Genomic DNA, 23,495 nt, shown 5'->3' on the forward strand with positions numbered 1-23,495 from the left:
AGAGAGATGAGAGAGAGAGAGAGAGAGAGAGAGAGAGAGAGAGAGACTGTCCTAATTATTTTCTAAGTCGAGTTTGTTTAAGTATTTGAATGAATTGCACGAGGGTATCAGTGGAAAAAGCTAATTTTAAATGTAAATATCATTCTTCTTTTTTTGTTAATTAAAATTAAGTTCAATTTGTTCTATTTTTAAGCTTTTAAACAAGCAACTAGTTGTATTTTGTTAGCAGTACACAACACAAGCAACAGAGCACTTATTTCTGCAAGTCATATCAAGATCACAATATTCCCAACACACATTTCCTAAATGAAGTATTTAATGACTGAAGAGATGTACAGACACAGTGAAACCACAGCCATCTTTAAATCCCATATAACTTCTGATTCAACTTTTCCACCAAATGAAAGTAGTGCGGAGGTTTTATGGCGGTCCACTCTGACCTCTGACCTCACACTCCATAAGAAACACAATGCACACGAGGTCAAGGACGGCCGAGCGGCAATCTGAGTGTGACATGTTGCGCAACGAGAAGGAGCGTTGCTGATAAGGAATGTGTGCAGACTGTCACCTTATCATGTGCACCGGACATTTTGTTCACACACACACACACACACACACACACACACACACACACACACACACACACACACACACTGTATATTTACAGGAGGCAAAAGATACACTTCAAGTCTTTGTCCTTGGTGTGACTGCAGGGTAACTTCTCTCTTTCTGGCATGCCGTGTTAGCTCCGGACAAACTGTCTCTTATTGCACTTTTCTTTCACTAATTAAGTCTGTTAATGTAGATTTAGGCATTTTAAGACGTGGCAATTGGTTGTTAGATTCACTAGATAGTAAAGTAAATGCCCCAAGTGTTTCTTCAGGTTTGCTACCACATAAGATTATTTTAAAAGCAGCACATTCTCACGTTTAAGATGCTGGATCCATGACATGTTGAAAAAGGACTTATCAATCAATCAACAAAGAAAACAACAATTCAGTCTTATATTTTGTTCTTTGGTTGCTTGGTGAGTTTGGGATTGGATAAACCCATCATGAAAGACTGCTTTACTTTACTAAGGTATTTCATTTTTTCAGTTAATTTACATTTCATCTTTCCCAGACAGGCCTGCTTTTATGTGACACAGTTTAGTGTTTAAATATTCTCCAGAAAGTGTGGCTGGCTGTTTATGCAGAAACAGCCACATGTTGTTCGGCCTTCACCGTGCAGAGTTCAGGTCATCGAGTTCTCTTTCTATCTGAAGTCATGCCAGCCTGTTGGTGCTGAGAGAGAGGGGAAGTAGTGGAGTACAAATACTTTGTTACTGTACTCAAGCACATGTTTCTGGTATCAGTACTTTACTCCACGACTTATTTTTCTGATGGCTTTTTACTTTGACTTCTCACATGTTGAACCCAAATACCTGTACTTTCTACTTCTTACATGTTGAACCCAAATACCTGTACTTTCTACTTCTTACATGTTGAACCCAAATACCTGTACTTTCTACTTCTTACATGTTGAACCCAAATACCTGTACTTCTACTTCTTACATGTTGAACTCAAATACCTGTACTTTCTACTTCTTACATGTTGAACCCAAATACCTGTACTTTCTACTTCTTACATGTTGAACCCAAATACCTGTACTTTCTACTTCTTACATGTTGAACACAAATACCTGTACTTTCTACTTCTTACATGTTGAACACAAATACCTGTACTTTCTACTTCTCACATGTTGAACACAAATACCTGTACTTTCTACTTCTTACATGTTGAACCCAAATACCTGTACTTTCTACTTCTTACATGTTGAACACAAATACCTGTACTTTCTACTTCTTACATGTTGAACACAAATACCTGTACTTTCTACTTCTTACATGTTGAACACAAATACCTGTACTTTCTACTTCTTACATGTTGAACCCAAATACCTGTACTCTCTACTTCTTACATGTTGAACACAAATACCTGTACTTTCTACTTCTCACATTTCCCAAACAGGCTGGTTCCTTTAGTTTGAATGTGTGTTTGGTGGCGTGATCATTATTCTTTAGAGTCATTGCGTGCCTATTGATTTGAACACGATCCGTGTATCCATCATTTCCTGGTCTTCTCTAAAGAAGAGGGACCAATGAAAACGTTGTCATGTTGCCGTTGTTCAGCATGGAAACATTCATTAGCTAACAATGACATTATTGTTCTATTAATATAAAGGGAGGTCAGGTACTCTTTAAAACAGCTGCTAGTTATGGGTACTTTTTACTGAAGTACATTTCAAAGCCCTCTTTACTTTGACTTGAGTAAAGAAGTTTAGTCAGTACTTCTACTTTTACCAGAGTATTTTTAAACACGAGTATCTGTACTTCTACTTGAGTAAAGGATGTGTGTACTTTTGCTATCTCTGGATAGCTGCAGATTACCTGAACGCCTCCTCTATTCTTTTGGACGGTTCTCTCAGATCAGAGGCCTCCTGCTGAGAGCCTGGCAGCAGAGAGACTGAACACCATATGGTCGTTTTCAAATACTGCAGAGAAGAAGAAGAGACAAAGGAATGAATGGGATTTCAGCCGAGAGGGTTTTGATAGCTAAAGAAATATATAAAAATAGACACCATTAAATACAGTGTTGTCATGATTAGCTAGTTTGTTAGTTGATTGGTTGCTTAGTTAGTCAAGAGGGTTTTGATAGACAAATAGACACCATACAATACAGTGAAGTCACTTTAAGGTCCAGATTAGTTAGTTAGATGGTTGGTTGGTTGGTTGGTTGGTTAATTAAGTATTTGTTGGTTAATTAAGTATTTGTTGGTTAATTAAGTATGTGTTGGTTAATTAAGTATTTGTTGGTTAATTAAGTATTTGTTGGTTAATTAAGTATGTGTTGGTTAATTAGATAGCCGGTTGGTTGGTTGGATGGGTAGTAAGGTATTTGGTGAGATGGTTTGTTGGTTAAATAGCTCATGAATAGCTAGTTGGTTTGTTGTAAGGCTAGTGAGGTGTTTGGTTAGATGGCTAGTGAGTAGCTAGTTGGTTTGTTAGTTGGTTGGTTTGTTGGAGTATTTTATGACCATAGTATTTCTTCTTTAAGGATCTGAGTACTTCTTCCACCACTGCATCTTTGTAACTGTAAATGAAGTTTGCAAAACAAAACTAAACAGAATTTCTATTTTCCATTGCAAACACGTTACCTATCCAGCTCCCGCAGGCGTGACACATGTGAGTAAGATGATCTAAATGTAGTTTCCATACTGACGAGAGCAACATTAGGCTTGCTGATCATGCTTGTGATGTTTCAGAGCCTTGCATCAGCCTAACTCCACAGATAATCAACACTACACTCCTCAGATAGATGTCACATGCTCTCGCTGAAGCAGACATTTGAAACTCTTCACACAAACAAGCGATGTGTCATGCTCTCTGTAGAGCATCACATGGTGTGTGAAGTCACTGCTGTGTGAGGGTTGAGCTCACGGTGGTATTTCATCCTGAGCGTTCGAACAGTAGCTGATGTCCACAGCCAGGCTGCCCGTCAGCTGGTGGGTTACTCACACTGGAGGAATGTAACAGTTACATCATACTGTGGGAGGGAAAGAACAATACAGATCGCTCAGGACACTTTTAGACTATTACTACACGTCTTTAGCATCACTGCATAGGCTTTTAATAATGTTACACACAAGACAGCAGCTCAGACTTCTATATTAGTTCATTACCTCAGCTCAGGATGTCTTTTTATTTGTCTATCAACAGGATTAGGGAAAGAACTAGTGCCTGGAATTTCATGTAACATTAAATATTGGGGGGTTGGGGTCATTTTTGAAAAATAGTCACTTGAAATCCTGCTGGCTCTGCATGGCACCTTATTTTGTTATCTGTTCAATTCCTCAATGAATGCATGAATACCCTAAACGTTTCTTTCTTTTGTTTAAACAGAACAAGAGTCCACAAGGCCTGGTGGGACTGAGGAACCTGGGAAACACCGTGAGTGCTTCTTATTCTACAACACGGCAAATTAACCCTGCTAAATCTGGCTTTTTTTATCTCGTTATATCTGTTTGTTTGATTTCCAGTGTTTCATGAACTCCATCCTCCAATGTCTGAGTAACACTTCAGAGCTGAGAGATTACTGCCTGAGAAACGTCCATCGCTCGGACCTGAACAACAACTGCACCACAAACGCTGCTTTAATGGAAGGTAGGAGAAAAACTGTGTGCACGTGTGTTTAGCGTTGAGTCACTTTATGGCTCACTTTATTCTCATTTATGAACTTTATACTCAACTATGACGTCTTAAGCTTCATATTGCTCTGATGCACGAACGAAAGCTCTAACAACCCTTTACCTTGATCACCTTCACGATGAAAGATCACTGGAATCGCATCAGATAATACTCCAATTATCAGTTTCTGCACAAACACGAACAGTTGCAGTCACAGTTTGACCTTTGACTCTATTCAACATGTGCATAGTTTACTTATTTCTGCCTTTCACTTGCACCGGTGTGTAATTTTCTTGCAGTTAAATTGTCTTTTAATTGCATGTTGCACTGTGGCTGTGTCAAGATGTCCATCGCTAACGCTATAGCTATTGTTCATATGAAAATAAAACCTTTCAACCTTTTTAATCTTGATGTTTTTCTATGCTTTTGCCTCAGAGTTTGCAAAGCTGACTCAGAGTCTGTGGACGTCAGTGAGCAGCGAGGCCGTCAGTCCCTCGGACTTCAGGAGCCAGATCCAGAGATACGCTCCCAAATTTGTGGGCTGCAAGTAAGTGTTCCCTCCTGCCGCTTAAAATACTTTATCATCCATTCATTATTGCTGATTTCAGAGAAAAGAAAGTAACTGTTCCCTCCTCGCAGTCAGCAGGATGCCCAGGAGTTTCTGCGGTTCTTATTGGACGGCCTCCATAACGAAGTGAACCGAGTGACGGTTCGCTCTAAAGTGTCCGACGAGGACTTTGACCATCTCTCGTAAGTCAACCCTCACCTCACATGTCATTAACACCACTTTATGAGCTACCTTAAGGCTATAAAGGCACTACAGCACGGTCACATGACTTCACGTCACCACCGCTAAGCTAAAGGTGGCTAATGTTGGGCTATAAAGGAACTACAGCACGGTCACATGACTTCACGTCACCACCGCTAAGCTAAAGGTGGCTAATGTTGGGCTATAAAGGAACTACAGCACGGTCACATGACTTCACCTCTCCACCGCTAAGCTAAAGGTGGCTAATGTTGGGCTATAAAGGAACTACAGCACGGTCACATGACTTCACGTCACCACCGCTAAGCTAAAGGTGGCTAATGTTGGGCTATAAAGGAACTACAGCACGGTCACATGACTTCACCTCTCCACCGCTAAGCTAAAGGTGGCTAATGTTGGGCTATAAAGGAACTACAGCACGGTCACATGACTTCACGTCACCACCGCTAAGCTAAAGGTGGCTAATGTTGGGCTATAAAGGAACTACAGCACGGTCACATGACTTCACCTCTCCACCGCTAAGCTAAAGGTGGCTAATGTTGGGCTATAAAGGAACTACAGCACGGTCACATGACTTCACTTCACCACCGCTAAGCTAAAGGTGGCTAATGTTGGGCTATAAAGGAACTACAGCACGGTCACATGACTTCACATCACCACCGCTAAGCTAAAGGAGGCTAATGTTGGGCTATAAAGGAACTACAGCACGGTCACATGACTTCACTTCACCACCGCTAAGCTAAAGGTGGCTAATGTTGGGCTATAAAGGAACTACAGCACGGTCACATGACTTCACTTCACCACCGCTAAGCTAAAGGTGGCTAATGTTGGGCTATAAAGGAACTACAGCACGGTCACATGACTTCACGTCACCACCGCTAAGCTAAAGGTGGCTAATGTTGGGCTATAAAGGAACTACAGCACGGTCACATGACTTCACGTCACCACCGCTAAGCTAAAGGTGGCTAATGTAGCCCGTGATGACGTTTAGTCGTCTCATTTAGACACTTGTTAGCAACAGCTGTTTTTAAATTCACCAGTGGGGTATTTATTGATGTATTTTATCTTGTAGAACAAAACATTAACATCTCTTCATCTTGAGTTAACCATACACCTTATTTCAGGCTAACAACCAAAAACACATTTGAAAATAAACTTCCAGATGAAGGGACAGTGAGTGCTAAAATGCTGACTTATTTCCAGGTTTTAGGACTCATTCCTGCACCACTTTATAAGCCAACCTATTCAGTTTTTCATTAATACTTTGGTTTCACTCACAGAGACGATGAGAAAGGGAAGCGGATGTGGAACATGTATTTGGAGAGAGAGGACAGCAAAGTAGTGGGTAAGAGTTTCTCCGTGTTTTAATGTTCAAAAAGCTCTTTATTTTTCTCATACATGCTGCAGCACCTCTTTTCACCCTCTGTCTGAAACCAGAGCCCAGTCTGCTCTGATTGGTTAGATGTCCCGCCCCTTAGCCTATCACGTACAATGTGTTGGAGCGCTAGCCAATAGAAGCGCTAATTGTAATCCTCCATGTCTCGTATTTCTTCAGATCTGTTTGTGGGTCAGCTGAAGAGCTCTGTGACCTGCAGCTCCTGTGGCTTCAGATCCACCGTGTTCGACCCTTTCTGGGACTTATCCATACCTGTCGCTCAGGTAAACACACACACTGGAAAGATTTAGCCATCCATGTTTTATGATATAGTGTTGGCTAGGCTTTAAATACTTTTAATATTGCAGTGAAAAACAAGTAATTCATTGTCTTGTCCGGTATGTGTTTGTATTGATTTGGCTCTTTTTAAGCTCAGTTTTTTAGCTTCTGTTAAACTAGTTCCTTTTGAAACTGTGGAAAAGTCTGGAAATTCCTTAATAAGTCCTTGAATTAGAAGTTTAATGTGTGTTTCCTGACATTATCTGTTTCTCCTCAGAAGAGCTCTGGCGAGGTGACTCTCAGAGACTGTCTGAGGCTTTTTACCAAAGAAGACGTGTTGGACGGAGAAGAGAGACCGGTAAGAACAACACACACAACACCCTCCTGTAGAGATTATAAATATATTATTCTACAGCAGCAGTCTCTCACCTTCCTCTCCTCTTTGTCTCTCAGACGTGCAACAGATGTAAAACCAGGAGGAAATGCACCAAAAGATTCAGCATCCAGAAGTTTCCTCAGATCCTCGTGCTTCGTATCCTTTCCTCACATCTTCCAGCATGCAGACGTGATCAAACAACATCACTGCTAACATCAGCATTCACTAAGTCAATAAGGGAGATATGGACTCCTTTGAGGGTTAAGTGTTTTCTTTATTTAAGGTTAGGCAGCATTTTAATATGCAAAGTGCGTATAGTTCATTTGTAAACTTGAGATGGAGGTGGGAAATAAAACAGATATATGGAATAAAACAGATTATGTAATTAATATGATACAGTGAAGTAGAAGCAGATAGTACTCAATATCAGGTCTGCTACGATTAGTCGACTTAATGACCAAGAACTGGCAATTATCTAAATTTGAAATGTTTAAAAGTCGTGCATCAAAGGCAGAACATGTTGTTTTTCAAACCTTTAAAATCTGGAAATGTTCTGCTTTCTAGTTTTTAAATCATGCAATTGGATGTCTTTGAGTTTTTGCCTGAAACATCACCTAGACTTTGAGAAACTGCGATTTTACACATTTTTCTGACATCTTATCGACCAAACCGTTCTTATTTCCAAAAATTCTTCTCCTTTTTCAAATGTATTTTTCATTTTAATTCATTCTTAAATGTACAAACTGTCCCAAAACCCAATGTTCCCGTTGCACTTGAAGCACAGTAATGTCCTTTCCCCCTCCATGTTGCCTCCTTGACTCGATTCCTCTCAGATCTGAAGCGTTTCTCTGACTCTAACCTGCGGACCAGTAAACTCTCCACGTACGTCAACTTCCCGCTCAAAGAGCTCGACCTGCGAGAGTTTTCCTCGGACGGCGGAGGTGAGTTTCTGTCTCACCTGCCCTTTGCACTTTAGTCTGAATGTGGTGAGTTAATGTCAGCTGTGTGTCCCTGCAGAGCGTCCTCTCTACAACCTGTATGCAGTCTCCAACCATTCAGGGAACGCTCTGGGCGGGCACTACACCGCCTACTGCAAGAGCCCAGCGCTGGGGGAGTGGTACAACTACAACGACTGCAGGTGTGTGTGTGTGTGTGTGTGTGTGTGTGTGTGTGTGTGTGTGTGTGTGTGTGTGTGTGTGTGTGTGTGTGTGTGTGTGTGTGTGTGTGTGTGTGTGTGTGTGTGTGTGTGTGTGTGTGTGTGTGTGTGTGTGTGTGTGTGTGTGTGTGTGTGTGTGTGTGTGTGTGTGTGTGTGTGTGTGTGTGTGTGTGTGTGTGTGTGTGTGTGTGTGTGTGTGTGTGTGTGTGTGTGTGTGTGTGTGTGTGTGTGTGTGTGTGTGTGTGTGTGTTGTATTATTGTTTTACATGTTCTGAATAAATCTAATCTCCAATACTTGTGTGTGTGCAGGGTGAGTCCGGTGTCCTCCAGTCAGGTGCGCAGCAGTAACGCCTACGTGCTTTTCTATGAGATGACCTCCACCTCCGTGACGCACAGCAAATACCAGACGTGTCGACTTTAGACTCTTTAACCTGCATAAAAAACACACACACACACACACACACACACACACACACACACACACACTGCCTGAAGAGAGGCAGCGCCCCCTGCTGGAGGGAGTCCTGCCACGACAGACTTTGGATATAAAACACAGAGACATGATGAGATCACTTTCCTCTCGGTGTGTTTTTGGAGGATGTTTCTGCACATGTGATCTTCAGGATGTCAAGATGAACTCGTAAGTTGGACGGACGCTTGGAAAATATTACCTACGTGTAAAATTCAGCTCAAGGCACGGCTTAAAATGCACTCCAAAAAATCAGTTTTACTGCTGTGCCTCGATCTGAATCCACTCACACCAGGGGATTTATTTCCATCCACCTTGACGACATTGAACTTTGACGACATTGAACATCTAATTTATTGTATTTAACGTGTAGTAACTGAGAGTGTAAACTGTATATTTTATTGAGCGAAGCCTTGTGGTTTTGGACAGATATTATTTTTGTACAGTATTTATGTACGGCGCAGTGAATGTACCTGATTGTGGTGGAAAGCCCAAAAATACCAAAGCCGCTTTAGAACAAAAAAATCAAGCATCAACAATATTTGTTTTGCTTTTCCAGCAATTAAATAATGTTGCTGACATCTGAGTCTATGAAAGATTAAAAATACAATGTTAACTTACAATGCATCGTGTGTATTTATTTTGTGTTTAAATGGTGGATTTAACCTATGGAGTTCATGAGGTTAAAAATATTATTATTATTATTATTATATAACGATCTGTTCATATATCCAGAAGAGCAACAAAAGCATTTGTTTAAAGGTAAAGTCTGTAACATTTCCCAATTAATAAGCATTATTTAATTTAACAATTGTATCTACAAAAATATACATAAAATAAATAACTATGGATATATAATTAAAGGTAAAGATATAGTATATCAAGTAGTTCAAATGAGCTCCATCTTTACCAGCTTAAAGTGAAGCAATAATCATCTTCTCTCCTCTGATTGGTTAAAGTTGTGGGTAGTTTCACACCACGTCCACTAGAGGGCGCTCACAGATTATATTCATAGGAAAACCTGTCTTTCATGAAGCAGATTCAGGCAGTAGAAGTATTCACACTTAAAGTATGATCCTTCAGAACAGCTCTGATGTTTTTAGGTTTTACTAAAAGTGTAATCTAACAGTCATCCCCATTTAAAACAAATGTAATCTGATTTTTTTGAATGCAACTGTAAGAGAATACAGTTACCCTTTTTTTGTATCCTGAATTTTTATTTTTATTATCCTGTTACATGAAATCTATTACTCCCCAAGCCTGAATACACACACACACACACACACACACACACACACACACACACACACACACACACACACACACGCACACAGCAGTATTAACAGTCATTTACCTGCATGTTGTTACCAAGCGCTCCCTCTGTTGACACTTCCACGGCTAATGAACACGCCGTAAAACAGTGAACGCCTCATGAGGGACAAAGTCCACTTTAGAACCGCCGTGAAAAACATTAATACATTCCCTTTAGTTACTTCTCAGATCTGGATGAATGATGTGAAATATAATCAAGTGTTAAATCAGACTTTAGTTCCACCTGGAGTAAATCCACAAGCTACCCTGCAGTATACAAAGTCATTCAAACTAGCTGCACCTTTACCAGCTTTGAGAACACTTTCATGATCAATCATTATAAAACATATCATATATATTATTCTGAAATGGACCAATCTGCACAATGACTACTTTTACTGTACTTTCACTATATTTTGATGAGAATACTTTTCTACTTTTACTTGAGGAACATTTTGAATGCAGGACTTTTACTATAACAGAGTATTCCTACACTCTGGTACTTCTACTTTTACTCAAGTACAAGACCTGAGTACTTCTACTTTTACTCAAGTAGCTACAAGATCTGAGTACTTCTACTTTTACTCAAGTACAAGATCTGAGTACTTCTACTGTTACTCAAGTACAAGATCTGAGTACTTCTACTTCTACTCAAGTACAAGATCTGAGTACTTCTACTTTTACTCAAGTACAAGATCTAGAACTTCACTTGTAAGATCTGAGTACTTCTACTTTTACTCAAGTACAAGATCTGAGTACTTCTACTTTTACTCAAGTATAAGATCTGAGTACTTCTACTTTTACTCAAGTACAAGATCTGAGTACTTCTACTTTTACTCAAGTACAAGATCTGAGTACTTCTACTTTTACTCAAGTACAAGATCTGAGTACTTCTACTTTTACTCAAGTACAAGATCTGAGTACTTCTACTTTTACTCAAGTACAAGATCTGAGTACTTCTACTTTTACTCAAGTACAAGATCTGAGTACTTCTACTTTTACTCAAGTACAAGATCTGAGTACTTCTACTGTTACTCAAGTACAAGATCCTGAGTACTTCTACTTTTACTCAAGTACAAGATCTGAGTACTTCTACTTTTACTCAAGTACAAGATCCTGAGTACTTCTACTTTTACTCAAGTACAAGATCTGAGTACTTCTACTTTACTCAAGTACAAGTCTGAGTACTTCTACTGTTACTCAAGTACAAGATCTGAGTACTTCTACTTTTACTCAAGTATAAGATCTGAGTACTTCTACTTTTACTCAAGTACAAGATCTGAGTACTTCTACTGTTACTCAAGTACAAGATCTGAGTACTTCTACTTTTACTCAAGTACAAGACCTGAGTACTTCTACTTTTACTCAAGTACAAGATCTGAGTACTTCTACTGTTACTCAAGTACAAGATCTGAGTACTTCTACTGTTACTCAAGTACAAGATCTGAGTACTTCTACTTTTACTCAAGTATAAGATCTGAGTACTTCTACTTTTACTCAAGTACAAGATCTGAGTACTTCTACTGTTACTCAAGTACAAGATCTGAGTACTTCTACTTTTACTCAAGAACAATATCTGAGTACTTCTACTTTTACTCAAGTACAAGCTCTGAGTACTTCTACTTTTACTCAAGTAAAGGATCTGAGTACTTCTCTCTCCTCTGCATATACTGCAAACACTAATTAAAGACGCAGATACTGTACACTGAGTACTCGTATCATGAACAAACAACTTGGGGAAGTATACGATCCTAATATAATCGACACATGGACTTTAAGCCAGACTGATGGAGTCATTGCAGTTCATAGAAAGATGATGAAGTTATTTATTAAATGTAATTTCAAAGCCTTTTATCTAAGAAAACACATCCAAGCAGTCCCAACGTCACCTAGAAAATATTAATACATCACATATTAAAAGAAAATATCCATGATTTCTGATAACAGTTTATTTCTTTTGTACACCATCGTAAAAAACCAAAGTCATTTATAAGATATTGCTCATTATTGTATGCATAAATCGTAAGGTGACAGTTAATTATAAGGGAATTAGTAGTTATAGTAGAAATACATTTGTAGTAGAAATACTTTCATCCGTCAATAAAGGAAAAAAAACATACAAAATATTATAAATGATTATAGATTATTTTGTAATGATCTGAAAAACGTGTTTTATGTTGTCTTCCTCTTGGCCGTGTCATCATGTGATTTCTTTATTCCAACGTGAGCCTTTCAGACAACACGTTTTTATTTCTCAGAGTCCAGTTAAAAGCATCAGGATTGATTTTAGGATGTTCAATGTTTTTATCTTATAATCATGTTCCTCTTCGGGGGAATAACTGGTCTCAGATCTTCCCGGTGAACTTCAGCAGACCAAAGATACCACCACCTAAACAACAGAAAGGAACATTGTTATGTTGAATTTGATCCTTGATGAGGATATAGGCGTTACCATCTAAAGAATCTAGATGAAAAGCTGGGAATGTTATGGAAATACTTTAAATTAAAATACTTCCATATTATCAGAGTTAGTAATCCATAGTATAGTCTGAGTTTTAATATAATATATGTAATAAGTAGTGTATCAAATGTTTTCATCAAATAAATGATCGTATGGTAACTTTAGTTTGTTCTTTAGTTTAATAATGTATTGAAATGTATCGTGTTGTGTTTCTTCGTACGGTATGGTATTGTTTCCTCTAATAACATAACATATTGTTTTGTATCATTTTATTATCATATCGTACGGTATCGTATCGCTTTGTTTTGCTTAGTTACGTTTTGTATCGTACCGTTTTCGAATGTACCAAGTTGTATCTTATCCTATCGTATCCTATAGTTTCGTTACACCAGTGGCGAGCCGTCAGGGCCCTCTAGGCCCTCTGTGAGGGCCTAAGATATTCCAAAAAATGTAAATATATATATTTTTTAATATTATTTTTGTTATATTTTTCATTAGTTTTACCGAAAAAGAACTTGATTTAATTGTTTTTAAAATAACATTTCCAAATAAATAAATCCTTAGAATCTGCCTGTTCAGTCTCTGCTGAATGTGAAGGGTTACATGAAAGAAGCTCGTCTGGCCCTCTCTGCGATTCACAGAGGGTTGCTATAGTAACTGAACGAGAGAGTAATGTCAAATGACAGTACAATTGACCAATCATATCTTCCCTCTAAATGGGTGGGTTTTATTATCGCGGACTTTATGACAAGTTCCGCCCGCTGTGAAACTTTTCTTGTTTCCATAGCAACAACAACTTCCTGTCAACATTGTGAACTCGCCTTCAAAATAAAAGCATGCCAAATTACACTTAAGACATACAACTGCAACGAAAGTAACAAACACAATGCAATATCCTTTTCAATGTCAAAGAACACAAATTGGGTTCACAGGTGTTGTTTTGTGTGGTAGAGGGTCGCTGTCTTTGATGCGTTTTGCACCCTGGGCCGTTGTTTTGATATTCCGCTGAAGTATACGCTGTGACGTAATAACTCTTTTTTTTTCTTTTTTTCGAGGGAAGGGGTGGGGGTCAGAGGGCCTAGGTATAAAGCTCACGGCTCGCCACTGCGTTACACACTCTACTGTGTCGTTCCGTATTGTTCCCTATCATTCTGTATCATATCGTACCATAATGTATGGTATCGTAGCATATCATATTGTAAGGTATCAAATCGTACCATATCATACTGTATCGTATCATATTGTACCGTACCCTATTGTGACATATCGTATCATATTGTACCATACTGTATGATGTTGTAGCCTATCGTGTCTGACTGTATTGTTTCCTATCTTAGTGTATTGTACTCACCAACAGCGCCCACACCAGCGATGGAGCCGATGGTAATCCCGGCTATAGCGCCAGATGAAAGCCCTCCTGCGGGGATTGTTGTAACTGGGGCTGGTGTAACTGGGGCTGGTGTGGTAGCTGGGGCTGGTGTGGTAGCTGGGGCTGGTGTGGTAGCTGGGTCTGGTGTGGTAGCTGGGTCTGGTGTGGTAGCTGGGGTCGGTGGAGGAGATGGGGTCGCTGGAGGAGCTGCGGTCGGTGGAGGAGCTGCGGTCGGTGGAGGAGCTGCGGTCGGTGGAGGAGCTGCGGTCGGTGGAGGAGCTGCGGTCGGTGGAGGAGCTGCGGTCGCTGGAGGAGCTGCGGTCGCTGGAGGAGCTACAGTTGTAGTCTGCCCAACACACAGGGCGACTGTAAAAGCAAAACACAGAAACCGGTTCAAGATAGTGATGTTACATTCACGAACGATTCGATTCTTTTGAACGGCTCTTTGGTACGAACGAAGGGAACCGAGTCGTACTTGGTGAGAGCCGTTCTTTTTATCGTTGGTTCTCTGCCTGCCATAAATCCACTCGCCTTTACGTGAACAGTGAAAAAGCTTGATTTTGTTCCCCAAGCGTATTCCATGAAGACCCGCCCCTACTCTGATTGGTTAGGTTTAGGCAGGAGTGCCTAAAGGGTCTTAACGGAATACGCATGAGAGAGAAGTTTTGTTTTATTTTGTTATATATTATATAATCAAAGGTTTTTGGATATTGAGGGATTTGGGGATTTGTCACTGAATAAATCCTAAAATACTACAAACGGCCATAAAATGATCTGTTTCCTCCAGTTTTTAGGTATAACAGTTTCTATACGTTAGGGTTGGGATAAAGAGGGGAACACCTTTAACTAATAGACATCACCATCAAACCTCCTCAGTTGATTACAGACATTAAGACAATTATTTTTTGCATTACAAGTTTTCTGAAATGATGTTTAAATATGCTAATGTGGCATTATGCTATGCTAGCGTACAGTCTGCAGATGCAAAAGTTAGTGAAGCAAATGTGTGAAAATAAGATGTTATGGAATCAAAAAACAATATCACGTAGTGTCTCACGTGTTCTGATTTTAGCTCGACTTTTATTTTGAAAAATCTCAACACAGACTCATAGTTCAGCTTTAAAGTCCTTTTATCATCGTCCATAACATGTTGAATGGATCCAGAAGTGTTGCTCTTTAAACAAAGCAAACAGTATTTATGGAGAAACTTAGTGCTTGTGAATGTGTGTGTAAAAAGTTTGTAAAAAACAGAGGGCAATGTCAAAGATAAAGAATATGACTGACCCACCCTTTCAACAAACACTAACTTTATTATGACCCTGAAGCTATGACCTCTATCAACGCTTTGTCTCCATTAGAACATTTCGACAGTTTTTGCAAATGGACCCTATTACACTCATATATGTAGTGTCTCTACTTTAAAGAGTCCTCTCCTGCTGATGGTCAGGTGTATATCAGTATGTAGTGTCTCTACTTTAAAGAGTCCTCTCCTGCTGATGTTCAGGTGTATATCAGTATGTAGTGTCTCTACTTTAAAGAGTCCTCTCCTGCTGATGTTCAGGTGTATATCAGTATGTAGTGTCTCTACTTTAAAGAGTCCTCTCCTGCTGATGTTCAGGTGTATATCAGTATGTAGTGTCTCTACTTTAAAGAGTCCTCTCCTGCTGATGTTCAGGTGTAAATCAGTATGTAGTGTCTCTACTTTAAAGAGTCCTCTCCTGCTGATGTTCAGGTGTATATCAGTATGTAGTGTCTCTACTTTAAAGAGTCCTCTCCTGCTGATGTTCAGGTGTATATCAGTATGTAGTGTCTCTACTTTAAAGAGTCCTCTCCTGCTGATGTTCAGGTGTATATCAGTATGTAGTGTCTCTACTTTAAAGAGTCCTCTCCTGCTGATGTTCAGGTGTATATCATATGTAGTGTCTCTACTTTAAAGAGTCCTCTCCCTGCTGATGTTCAGGTGTATATCAGTATGTAGTGTCCTCTACTTTAAAGAGTCCTCTCCTGCTGATGTTCAGGTGATATCAGTATGTAGTGTCTCTACTTTAAAGAGTCCTCTCCTGCTGATGTGTCAGGTGTATATCAGTATGTAGTGTCTCTACTTTAAAGAGTCCTCTCCTGCTGATGTTCAGGTGTAATTCAGTATGTAGTGTCTCTACTTTAAAGAGTCCTCTCCTGCTGATGTTCAGGTGTATCAGTATGTAGTGTCCTCTACTTTAGAGTCACTCTCCTGCTGAGTTCAGGTGTTATATCAGTACTTTAAAGAGTCCTCTCCTGCTGATGTTCAGGTGTATATCAGTATGTAGTGTCTCTACTTTAAAGAGTCCTCTCCTGCTGATGTTCAGGTGTATATCAGTATGTAGTGTCTCTACTTTAAAGAGTCCTCTCCTGCTGATGTTCAGGTGTATATCAGTATGTAGTGTCTCTACTTTAAAGAGTCCTCTCCTGCTGATGTTCAGGTGTATCAGTATGTAGTGTCTCTACTTTAAAGAGTCCTCTCCTGCTGATGTTCAGGTGTATATCAGTATGTAGTGTCTCTACTTAAAGAGTCCTCTCCTGCTGATGTTCAGGTGTATATCAGTATGTAGTGTCTCTACTTTAAAGAGTCCTCTCCTGCTGATGTTCAGGTGTATATCAGTATGTAGTGTCTCTACTTTAAAGAGTCCTCTCCTGCTGATGTTCAGGTGTATATCAGTATGTAGTGTCTCTACTTTAAAGAGTCCTCTCCTGCTGATGTTCAGGTGTATATCAGTATGTAGTGTCTCTACTTTAAAGAGTCCTCTCCTGCTGATGTTCAGGTGTATATCAGTATGTAGTGTCTCTACTTTAAAGAGTCCTCTCCTGCTGATGTTCAGGTGTATATCAGTATGTAGTGTCTCTACTTTAAAGAGTCCTCTCCTGCTGATGTTCAGGTGTATATCAGTATGTAGTGTCTCTACTTTAAAGAGTCCTCTCCTGCTGATGTTCAGGTGTATATCAGTATGTAGTGTCTCTACTTTAAAGAGTCCTCTCCTGCTGATGTTCAGGTGTATATCAGTATGTAGTGTCTCTACTTAAAGAGTCCTCTCCTGCTGATGTTCAGGTGTATATCAGTATGTAGTGTCTCTACTTTAAAGAGTCCTCTCCTGCTGATGTTCAGGTGTATATCAGTATGTAGTGTCTCTACTTTAAAGAGTCCTCTCCTGCTGATGTTCAGGTGTATATCAGTATGTAGTGTCTCTACTTTAAAGAGTCCTCTCCTGCTGATGTTCAGGTGTATATCAGTATGTAGTGTCTCTACTTTAAAGAGTCCTCTCCTGCTGATGTTCAGGTGTATATCAGTATGTAGTGTCTCTACTTTAAAGAGTCCTCTCCTGCTGATGTTCAGGTGTATATCAGTATGTAGTGTCTCTACTTTAAAGAGTCCTCTCCTGCTGATGTTCAGGTGTATATCAGTATGTAGTGTCTCTACTTTAAAGAGTCCTCTCCTGCTGATGTTCAGGTGTATATCAGTATGTAGTGTCTCTACTTTAAAGAGTCCTCTCCTGCTGATGTTCAGGTGTATATCAGTATGTAGTGTCTCTACTTTAAAGAGTCCTCTCCTGCTGATGTTCAGGTGTATATCAGTATGTAGTGTCCTCTACTTTAAGAGTCCTCCCTGCTGATGTTCAGGTGTATATCAGTATGTAGTGTCTCTACTTTAAAGAGTCCTCTCCTGCTGATGTTCAGGTGTATATCAGTATGTAGTGTCTCTACTTTAAAGAGTCCTCTCCTGCTGATGTTCAGGTGTATATCAGTATGTAGTGTCTCTACTTTAAAGAGTCCTCTCCTGCTGATGTTCAGGTGTATATCAGTATGTAGTGTCTCTACTTTAAAGAGTCCTCTCCTGCTGATGTTCAGGTGTATATCAGTATGTAGTGTCTCTACTTTAAAGAGTCCTCTCCTGCTGATGTTCAGGTGTATATCAGTATGTAGTGTCTCTACTTTAAAGAGTCCTCTCCTGCTGATGTTCAGGTGTATATCAGTATGTAGTGTCTCTACTTTAAAGAGTCCTCTCCTGCTGATGTTCAGGTGTATATCAGTATGTAGTGTCTCTACTTTAAAGAGTCCTCTCCTGCTGATGTTCAGGTGTATATCAGTATGTAGTGTCTCTACTTTAAAGAGTCCTCTCCTGCTGATGTTCAGGTGTATATCAGTATGTAGTGTCTCTACTTTAAAGAGTCCTCTCCTGCTGATGTCAGTGTATATCAGTATGTAGTGTCTCTACTTTAAAGAGTCCTCTCCTGCTGATGTTCAGGTGTATATCAGTATGTAGTGTCTCTACTTTAAAGAGTCCTCTCCTGCTGATGTTCAGGTGTATATCAGTATGTAGTGTCTCTACTTTAAAGAGTCCTCTCCTGCTGATGTTCAGGTGTATATCAGTATGTAGTGTCTCTACTTTAAAGAGTCCTCTCCTCTGATGTTCAGGTGTATATCAGTATGTAGTGTCTCTACTTTAAAGAGTCCTCTCCTGCTGATGTTCAGGTGTATATCAGTATGTAGTGTCTCTACTTTAAAGAGTCCTCTCCTGCTGATGTTCAGGTGTATATCAGTATGTAGTGTCTCTACTTTAAAGAGTAGAGACGAGTGTTCCGTAGTGATGTCACTATGCACAGAAATCTTTAGAACATACTACAGGAAAGGGAAAACCCCAAAAAGAGATATAACGCAATGTTTAATATATATTTTTGTTGTTTTTGTGGCGGTGAGCTCGCAAATTGTGATAATCCAAAATGGCATGTGTGTCTTTCCATTACACACGTCTTGTTATTTATGAACGTCATGAAATGGACTTCTGCTAAACGCTCAGCTGAGGGAAGTCTCTTACACCGATACAAAAAACTCAAATCCATTTCCTACTTTACCATCTGGAAAGTTCTCTGTCATAAACTGGGATGTGAAGTTAATGAATGACTAACGCCCATCCACACGTTTCCTCCTCACTGCTCTAAGTTTCACATTTGGTTTTTACCACTTTCAAAGATATGAAATGACTTAAAACAATTAAACGATTACTCACTTTCAACCCCCTGCTGAGTTTTGTGTCTGTTTTGTTATTTAGATATCACAATAATCCTAATTTCACTCCTTAAATGACCAATTCTGTGTCGTCAGAAGCCCTCAATGTAATATCCATGCTTTAAAAAAAACAATGATCCCTTTCTTACGAGGCACTTTAAACTGTATGTTGTTACTAAGCCAGTTATACGTTTTAATAAGACGACTTTTGGGTTGCCAGGTTGTGCAAACCCTTTGATCTTCTATGAATCTGAACAGAAATCCTTTTTACCCATTAAGTGCAGACTACATTATTAAAATCCTTTAATTAGCACCTTTTTATTGTCATTTAAACCTTGAATTTACGAACATGTGTTAATGTTCAATCTTCATATATAATTACCTGGCAACAAATCTGTTATGAATAATGACTTTCAACTGATCTATCAAGCATTAGTAAGATATGGATTGACATTAAAATGGCTTCAACAAAATAGGAGATGTTTTTTATATATATTATTGTACAAAATGAAATGATGTTTTACCTGAGCCCAGGAGGCAGAGAGTCAGAAGAGGGAGTTTCATTTTGTCAGATTTGTAAGAATAAATCTGTTTTAGAAGATGCTCTCTGGATTGTGATTTCTGTAGCTGGAAACACAAAGAAACAAATAGTTATTATCTGTGCAAACACACATGTAGTACGTACAGGCGCATCTCTGCTTATCTAATCCTTTCTGTGTCGCGAACAGGAAATTCAATTAAGTAAATTACACCCAGCTCTACTAAAACTAAACTTGGTTATCACCCTTAACTCACCTTATCCACCTTTAAAGAGTTTAAAAGCCTGTTTTAGATCAAATATTCATCATTAAACAGGAAATATAAGAGAACAAATGTCAAAATAACACAAGTTATACGAGTGAATAATCATTCAAGATTAAAAATAATCACATTTGGTCATATTAGTTGCTTTTCGATGATCCTTAAGTATTTAACACCATACATTTTTACTTTTCCTGATCAAAAAACACATTCAATCAAAAATATAACAAAACAAGTATATAACTATGAAGCTGATTCATTCTGAGGTCGTATTAGAGAGTTATCTCCAGAATATTGACCTGGATTTACAACGTTTTTCACTTCAAATGTTCTTACCGTGCAGGATAAACAAAGTTTTGAGCAAAATAACTTTCTTAAATATATTTGTTTATTTCTATCAGGAACTCCAAATGTTCTCGAACAAATATTTTTTTAAAACGTAACGAGGAGCTGCAGTACTCACCTGAGCGGCTGTAGGTCACGACTCACCTCTCTTCCCGTAAGACAGGGAGATATTGTGCTTTTATGACACCTTTATCATCTGTAGCCCTCCCATCTTGTGTGTGTGTGTGTGTGTGTGTGTGTGTGTGTGTGTGTGTGTGTGTGTGTGTGTGTGTGTGTGTGTGTGTGTGTGTGTGTGTTGTAATACCTCATCCCTGCTCAGCTGAATGTACAAGGCATGTATTGATTGAATAGGTTTTATTAATACTTACCACGGAGCTATATTTGTGTTTTATGGCTCTCACCCTGCAGCGCGCTCAGGAAGAACGTCTCCTGTAATGAATAGAAAGCAAGATAGGCACTTTTTTACATATTCAACGGCATATCTTTAACTTTAACATGAAGACAAATCTATCCTATCTATCTAATCCCTTCTGGGTCACAAACAGGAAATGTTAAATGAAGTAACTGAAACCTAGGTTTACTAAAACTAAACCTGGTAATCATCCTAAACTCACTTTATTCACCTTTTCACTTAATACAGAGTTCAAAAGCCAATTGTAGATAAAAGATTCATCATTAAAGAGTAAATATAAGAGAACAAATGTCAAATTAACACAAATGATACGAGTGATTAATCATTAAACATGTCAGAAAATGTCAAATTTGTTTATATTAGTTGCTGTTTAATGATCATTTACTATTTTCCTCAAACCAAAGACACATTAATTCAAAAATGTAACAAAAGAAAGACTCTAACTCTAAAGCTGATATATTTTGTAGTCATTTCTGAGAATGATCACAAGAGTAATTACCTGGATTGAGACCGTACTTAATTCAAATGAGTGTTAGTCACCTGCCCCAAAGCGACTTGTGTTTCCGTGACTGGCGCCTCTCGTGCAAATGATAATTTTTGTCTCAAAAGCAGAAGTATCATATCCTTCCTTTATGCAAACCAAATTAGAATAAATGGAAATGTGTGATCTCTGTTTCCATCTTTTTTCCCCACAACTTCCAAAACAACCAGATCTAATGTCACCACAGTGGCACGATTCACCAGAAACAGGCGTTGCGGTTGTCCGTTTCCTGATGCGTGTTAAAGAGGTGTTTGTGCATGTAAATCTGTGCAACATGTCACAGTAGAGACACTCAATACTAATATGAACCTGGACATGAGTACAATAGGGCCCCTTTAATATGTTAACTCTATTTGTTAAACAGTCTGCAGTTTTACAATTGAAGTCATCAATAGCAAAAGCCTTGAACATGTGGGAGGATCATGCAGATATAAACTAACATTGTTAAATACTGATAAGAGTTATCTTCATATTGCAAAAGAATAAATGATGGAGGATATTTTAAATGCCGCTTAAAGGGAGATAATGTGTTCAGACACGGTAGAGATGTCTTAAGCTAAGAAAACTGCACATTTGAGGGCGTAGCTGGAAAGGAGAGTGACATCAATAGGCTGTAAAGTGTAGGTGGAAGATTTCTACATATTGACACAAGGAAACATACAATGAACATTTGACCTAGGGAACAAGACGTATGAAGAGGATACGAGGTGGGCAACAGTTCTGTGTGTTTTTACAATCTTTTGTTGCTAATAATTATTATCTTACTTACTTACCTTGGTACCTATATACACCTACTTACTTACTTATTTATATATATTTACTTACTACCTACCTACTTTCTAAGTTTATATTACTTACTAACTTACTTACTACCTACCAACTACCTACCTGTCTAGATTCATACTTAACTACTTTCCTTATTACTTACTGACTTACTCACCTGCCTACCTACTTTTTTACTTACTTGCTTAATTCATTTCTAGGATTGATTCTCTTACATAATCCAACTACCCCCCACCATTAAACAACAAAAATGCCTGGAGAAAATACAAATAAAAGTACATGTTTTTAAACAACAGTTTTAAAGGACTCAGTTGTCTATTCAGTTTTGTTCCAGAGAATAAAACAAAAATACCAAAAAATGATTGTATTGGTTTTAAATCAGTGAGTCAGTCAGAAATGGATTCAGGAGCCAAACCATCAAGTGCTTCCTAGACTAGTTTAAGTTTTGAATTGTTTGGTTTAAGTACCGGAGTAATACTGTGTGTTTGACTTGATCTGAAGCTTTGTGATTTTTTATTTTCCCGCCAAATAATACAAACTATCACCCTGAGATAAATGCACTTTTCTTTCTACAATCATGCTGACATATGAATCTTCATACCTTTCAAATTATAAAATCATTTCCTGGTAGGTTCGTTCCAATAAAGTGGTATTTACAATGTTTTTATTGGTATCCATATAACCTGATGAGGAAGAGATATGTTTATTCTGTGTGTTATCAGAATATGATAAGCTGTATCTGTATCTATACTCACCAAGCAGAAGTATGTTTGAAGTAAAAAAAAAAAAAAGCAAATGTCTAAGCAGTGACCCCTGTGGGACCCCTGAAAAAGTACTATTAGCTGACTTAGAGCGACCAAAACATGTTCCTTAAAGACTGTTAAAATAATAGGGGCTGTCTTTTTGATGTTTGTGTTATCCATGTGTTTTTTGGAAAGATAATTGTTATACTATGACACCATTCTCAATACCATTCAGAGATGATAAAGACCGTCTTACTGATTATAACCAAATGTTTCTGCCAACATGAACAGGAGAGCAGTTTACTGGCTACTGGTATTTGTATTAGTGGGTGTATTTTAATGGCCCTTCTGTTTTATAGGTTTTGGTTATGATATGACATTAGGTTTTATTTTGGTTATTTTATGGTTTAACACCTTGGTCTAGAGTCCAGAATTATTAACATTATTAATGATTGAGTGTCCTTGCATCTTATTGAGTGTCCTTGCATCTTATTGAGTGTCCTTGCATCTTGTTGAGTGTCCTTGCATCTTAATGTGTACGTTTTTGTTTTTCGGGACTGTGGGAAACAGTATTTCGATCTTTCTGTCTGGATAAACATATTTTGAGATTGACAATAAAGTTGACTTTGACTTTGAATCCTCAGAAATGGATGGACCCCATGAAAAGTCCCAGCTAATAGACGCCATTTAGACTTTATTTACATCAAGAATCATACAATGTTTTATTGTTGTTGTTTTAATAAGTGTGTAATGGGGAACATTTGGGGAAATGGTTATCATTGCCCTTCTGTGGTGGACAGCACTAGGTCCACCAGAGAAAATGGCTGGACCCCGTGAACATTTCCAGCAAATAGACTCAACCCAAATCTGCTTTATTGACAGCTAAGAGAGACTTACTAGACTTTTAGAGGATAACTCGTGGTTATGACAAGGCATTAGGTTTTATTTTGACAAAATGTACAACAACAATTAAAAATACCATGACGTTAAGCCAAACTGAACTTTGGCTCACGTGGGTGTAAAGTTGGGTGACTCCATGTTGCTT

General features: G+C 38.6%; 2 protein-coding genes across 2 annotated transcripts; one reads left to right on the plus strand and one right to left on the minus strand.

The window, feature by feature from the left end:
* Positions 1–3,941: 3,941 nt before the first annotated feature.
* LOC117479726 (ubiquitin carboxyl-terminal hydrolase 2-like) lies at positions 3,942–9,267 on the plus strand (the record flags this gene model as incomplete). The annotated part of the gene is given in 11 exon segments (XM_034126822.1): positions 3,942–3,989; positions 4,079–4,202; positions 4,662–4,773; positions 4,866–4,976; positions 6,273–6,337; positions 6,548–6,651; positions 6,924–7,004; positions 7,100–7,178; positions 7,856–7,963; positions 8,040–8,160; positions 8,488–9,267. Coding segments are annotated over 11 exon segments (1,065 nt in total), but the record flags the coding sequence as incomplete, so codon positions are not given.
* A 2,620-nt stretch (positions 9,268–11,887) lies between these two features.
* LOC117479736 (classical arabinogalactan protein 9-like) lies at positions 11,888–20,155 on the minus strand. Its single transcript, XM_034126830.1, has 4 exons — positions 20,090–20,155; positions 19,350–19,452; positions 13,771–14,154; positions 11,888–12,347 (listed from the first exon to the last, which is right to left on the minus strand). Exons 2-4 carry the CDS (start codon positions 19,387–19,389, stop codon positions 12,304–12,306), a joined length of 468 nt encoding a protein of 155 aa, XP_033982721.1. The 5' UTR covers positions 19,390–19,452; positions 20,090–20,155; the 3' UTR covers positions 11,888–12,303.
* Positions 20,156–23,495: the final 3,340 nt, after the last annotated feature.

This window comes from Trematomus bernacchii, unplaced genomic scaffold (assembly GCF_902827165.1).
Source record: "Trematomus bernacchii unplaced genomic scaffold, fTreBer1.1, whole genome shotgun sequence".
Classification (NCBI taxonomy): domain Eukaryota; kingdom Metazoa; phylum Chordata; class Actinopteri; order Perciformes; family Nototheniidae; genus Trematomus; species Trematomus bernacchii.

Excerpts from the sequence above, each read along its gene's own strand:
- LOC117479736 (XM_034126830.1), bottom strand. The coding sequence starts at position 19,389 with ATGAAACTCCCTCTTCTGACTCTCTGCCTCCTGGGCTCAG. Across the intron at positions 14,155-19,349 it reads TCTCTGCCTCCTGGGCTCAG|TCGCCCTGTGTGTTGGGCAG; the intron begins GTAAAACATCAT and ends TTGCTTTTACAG. Across the intron at positions 12,348-13,770 it reads CGCTGGTGTGGGCGCTGTTG|GTGGTGGTATCTTTGGTCTG; the intron begins GTGAGTACAATA and ends TCTGTTGTTTAG.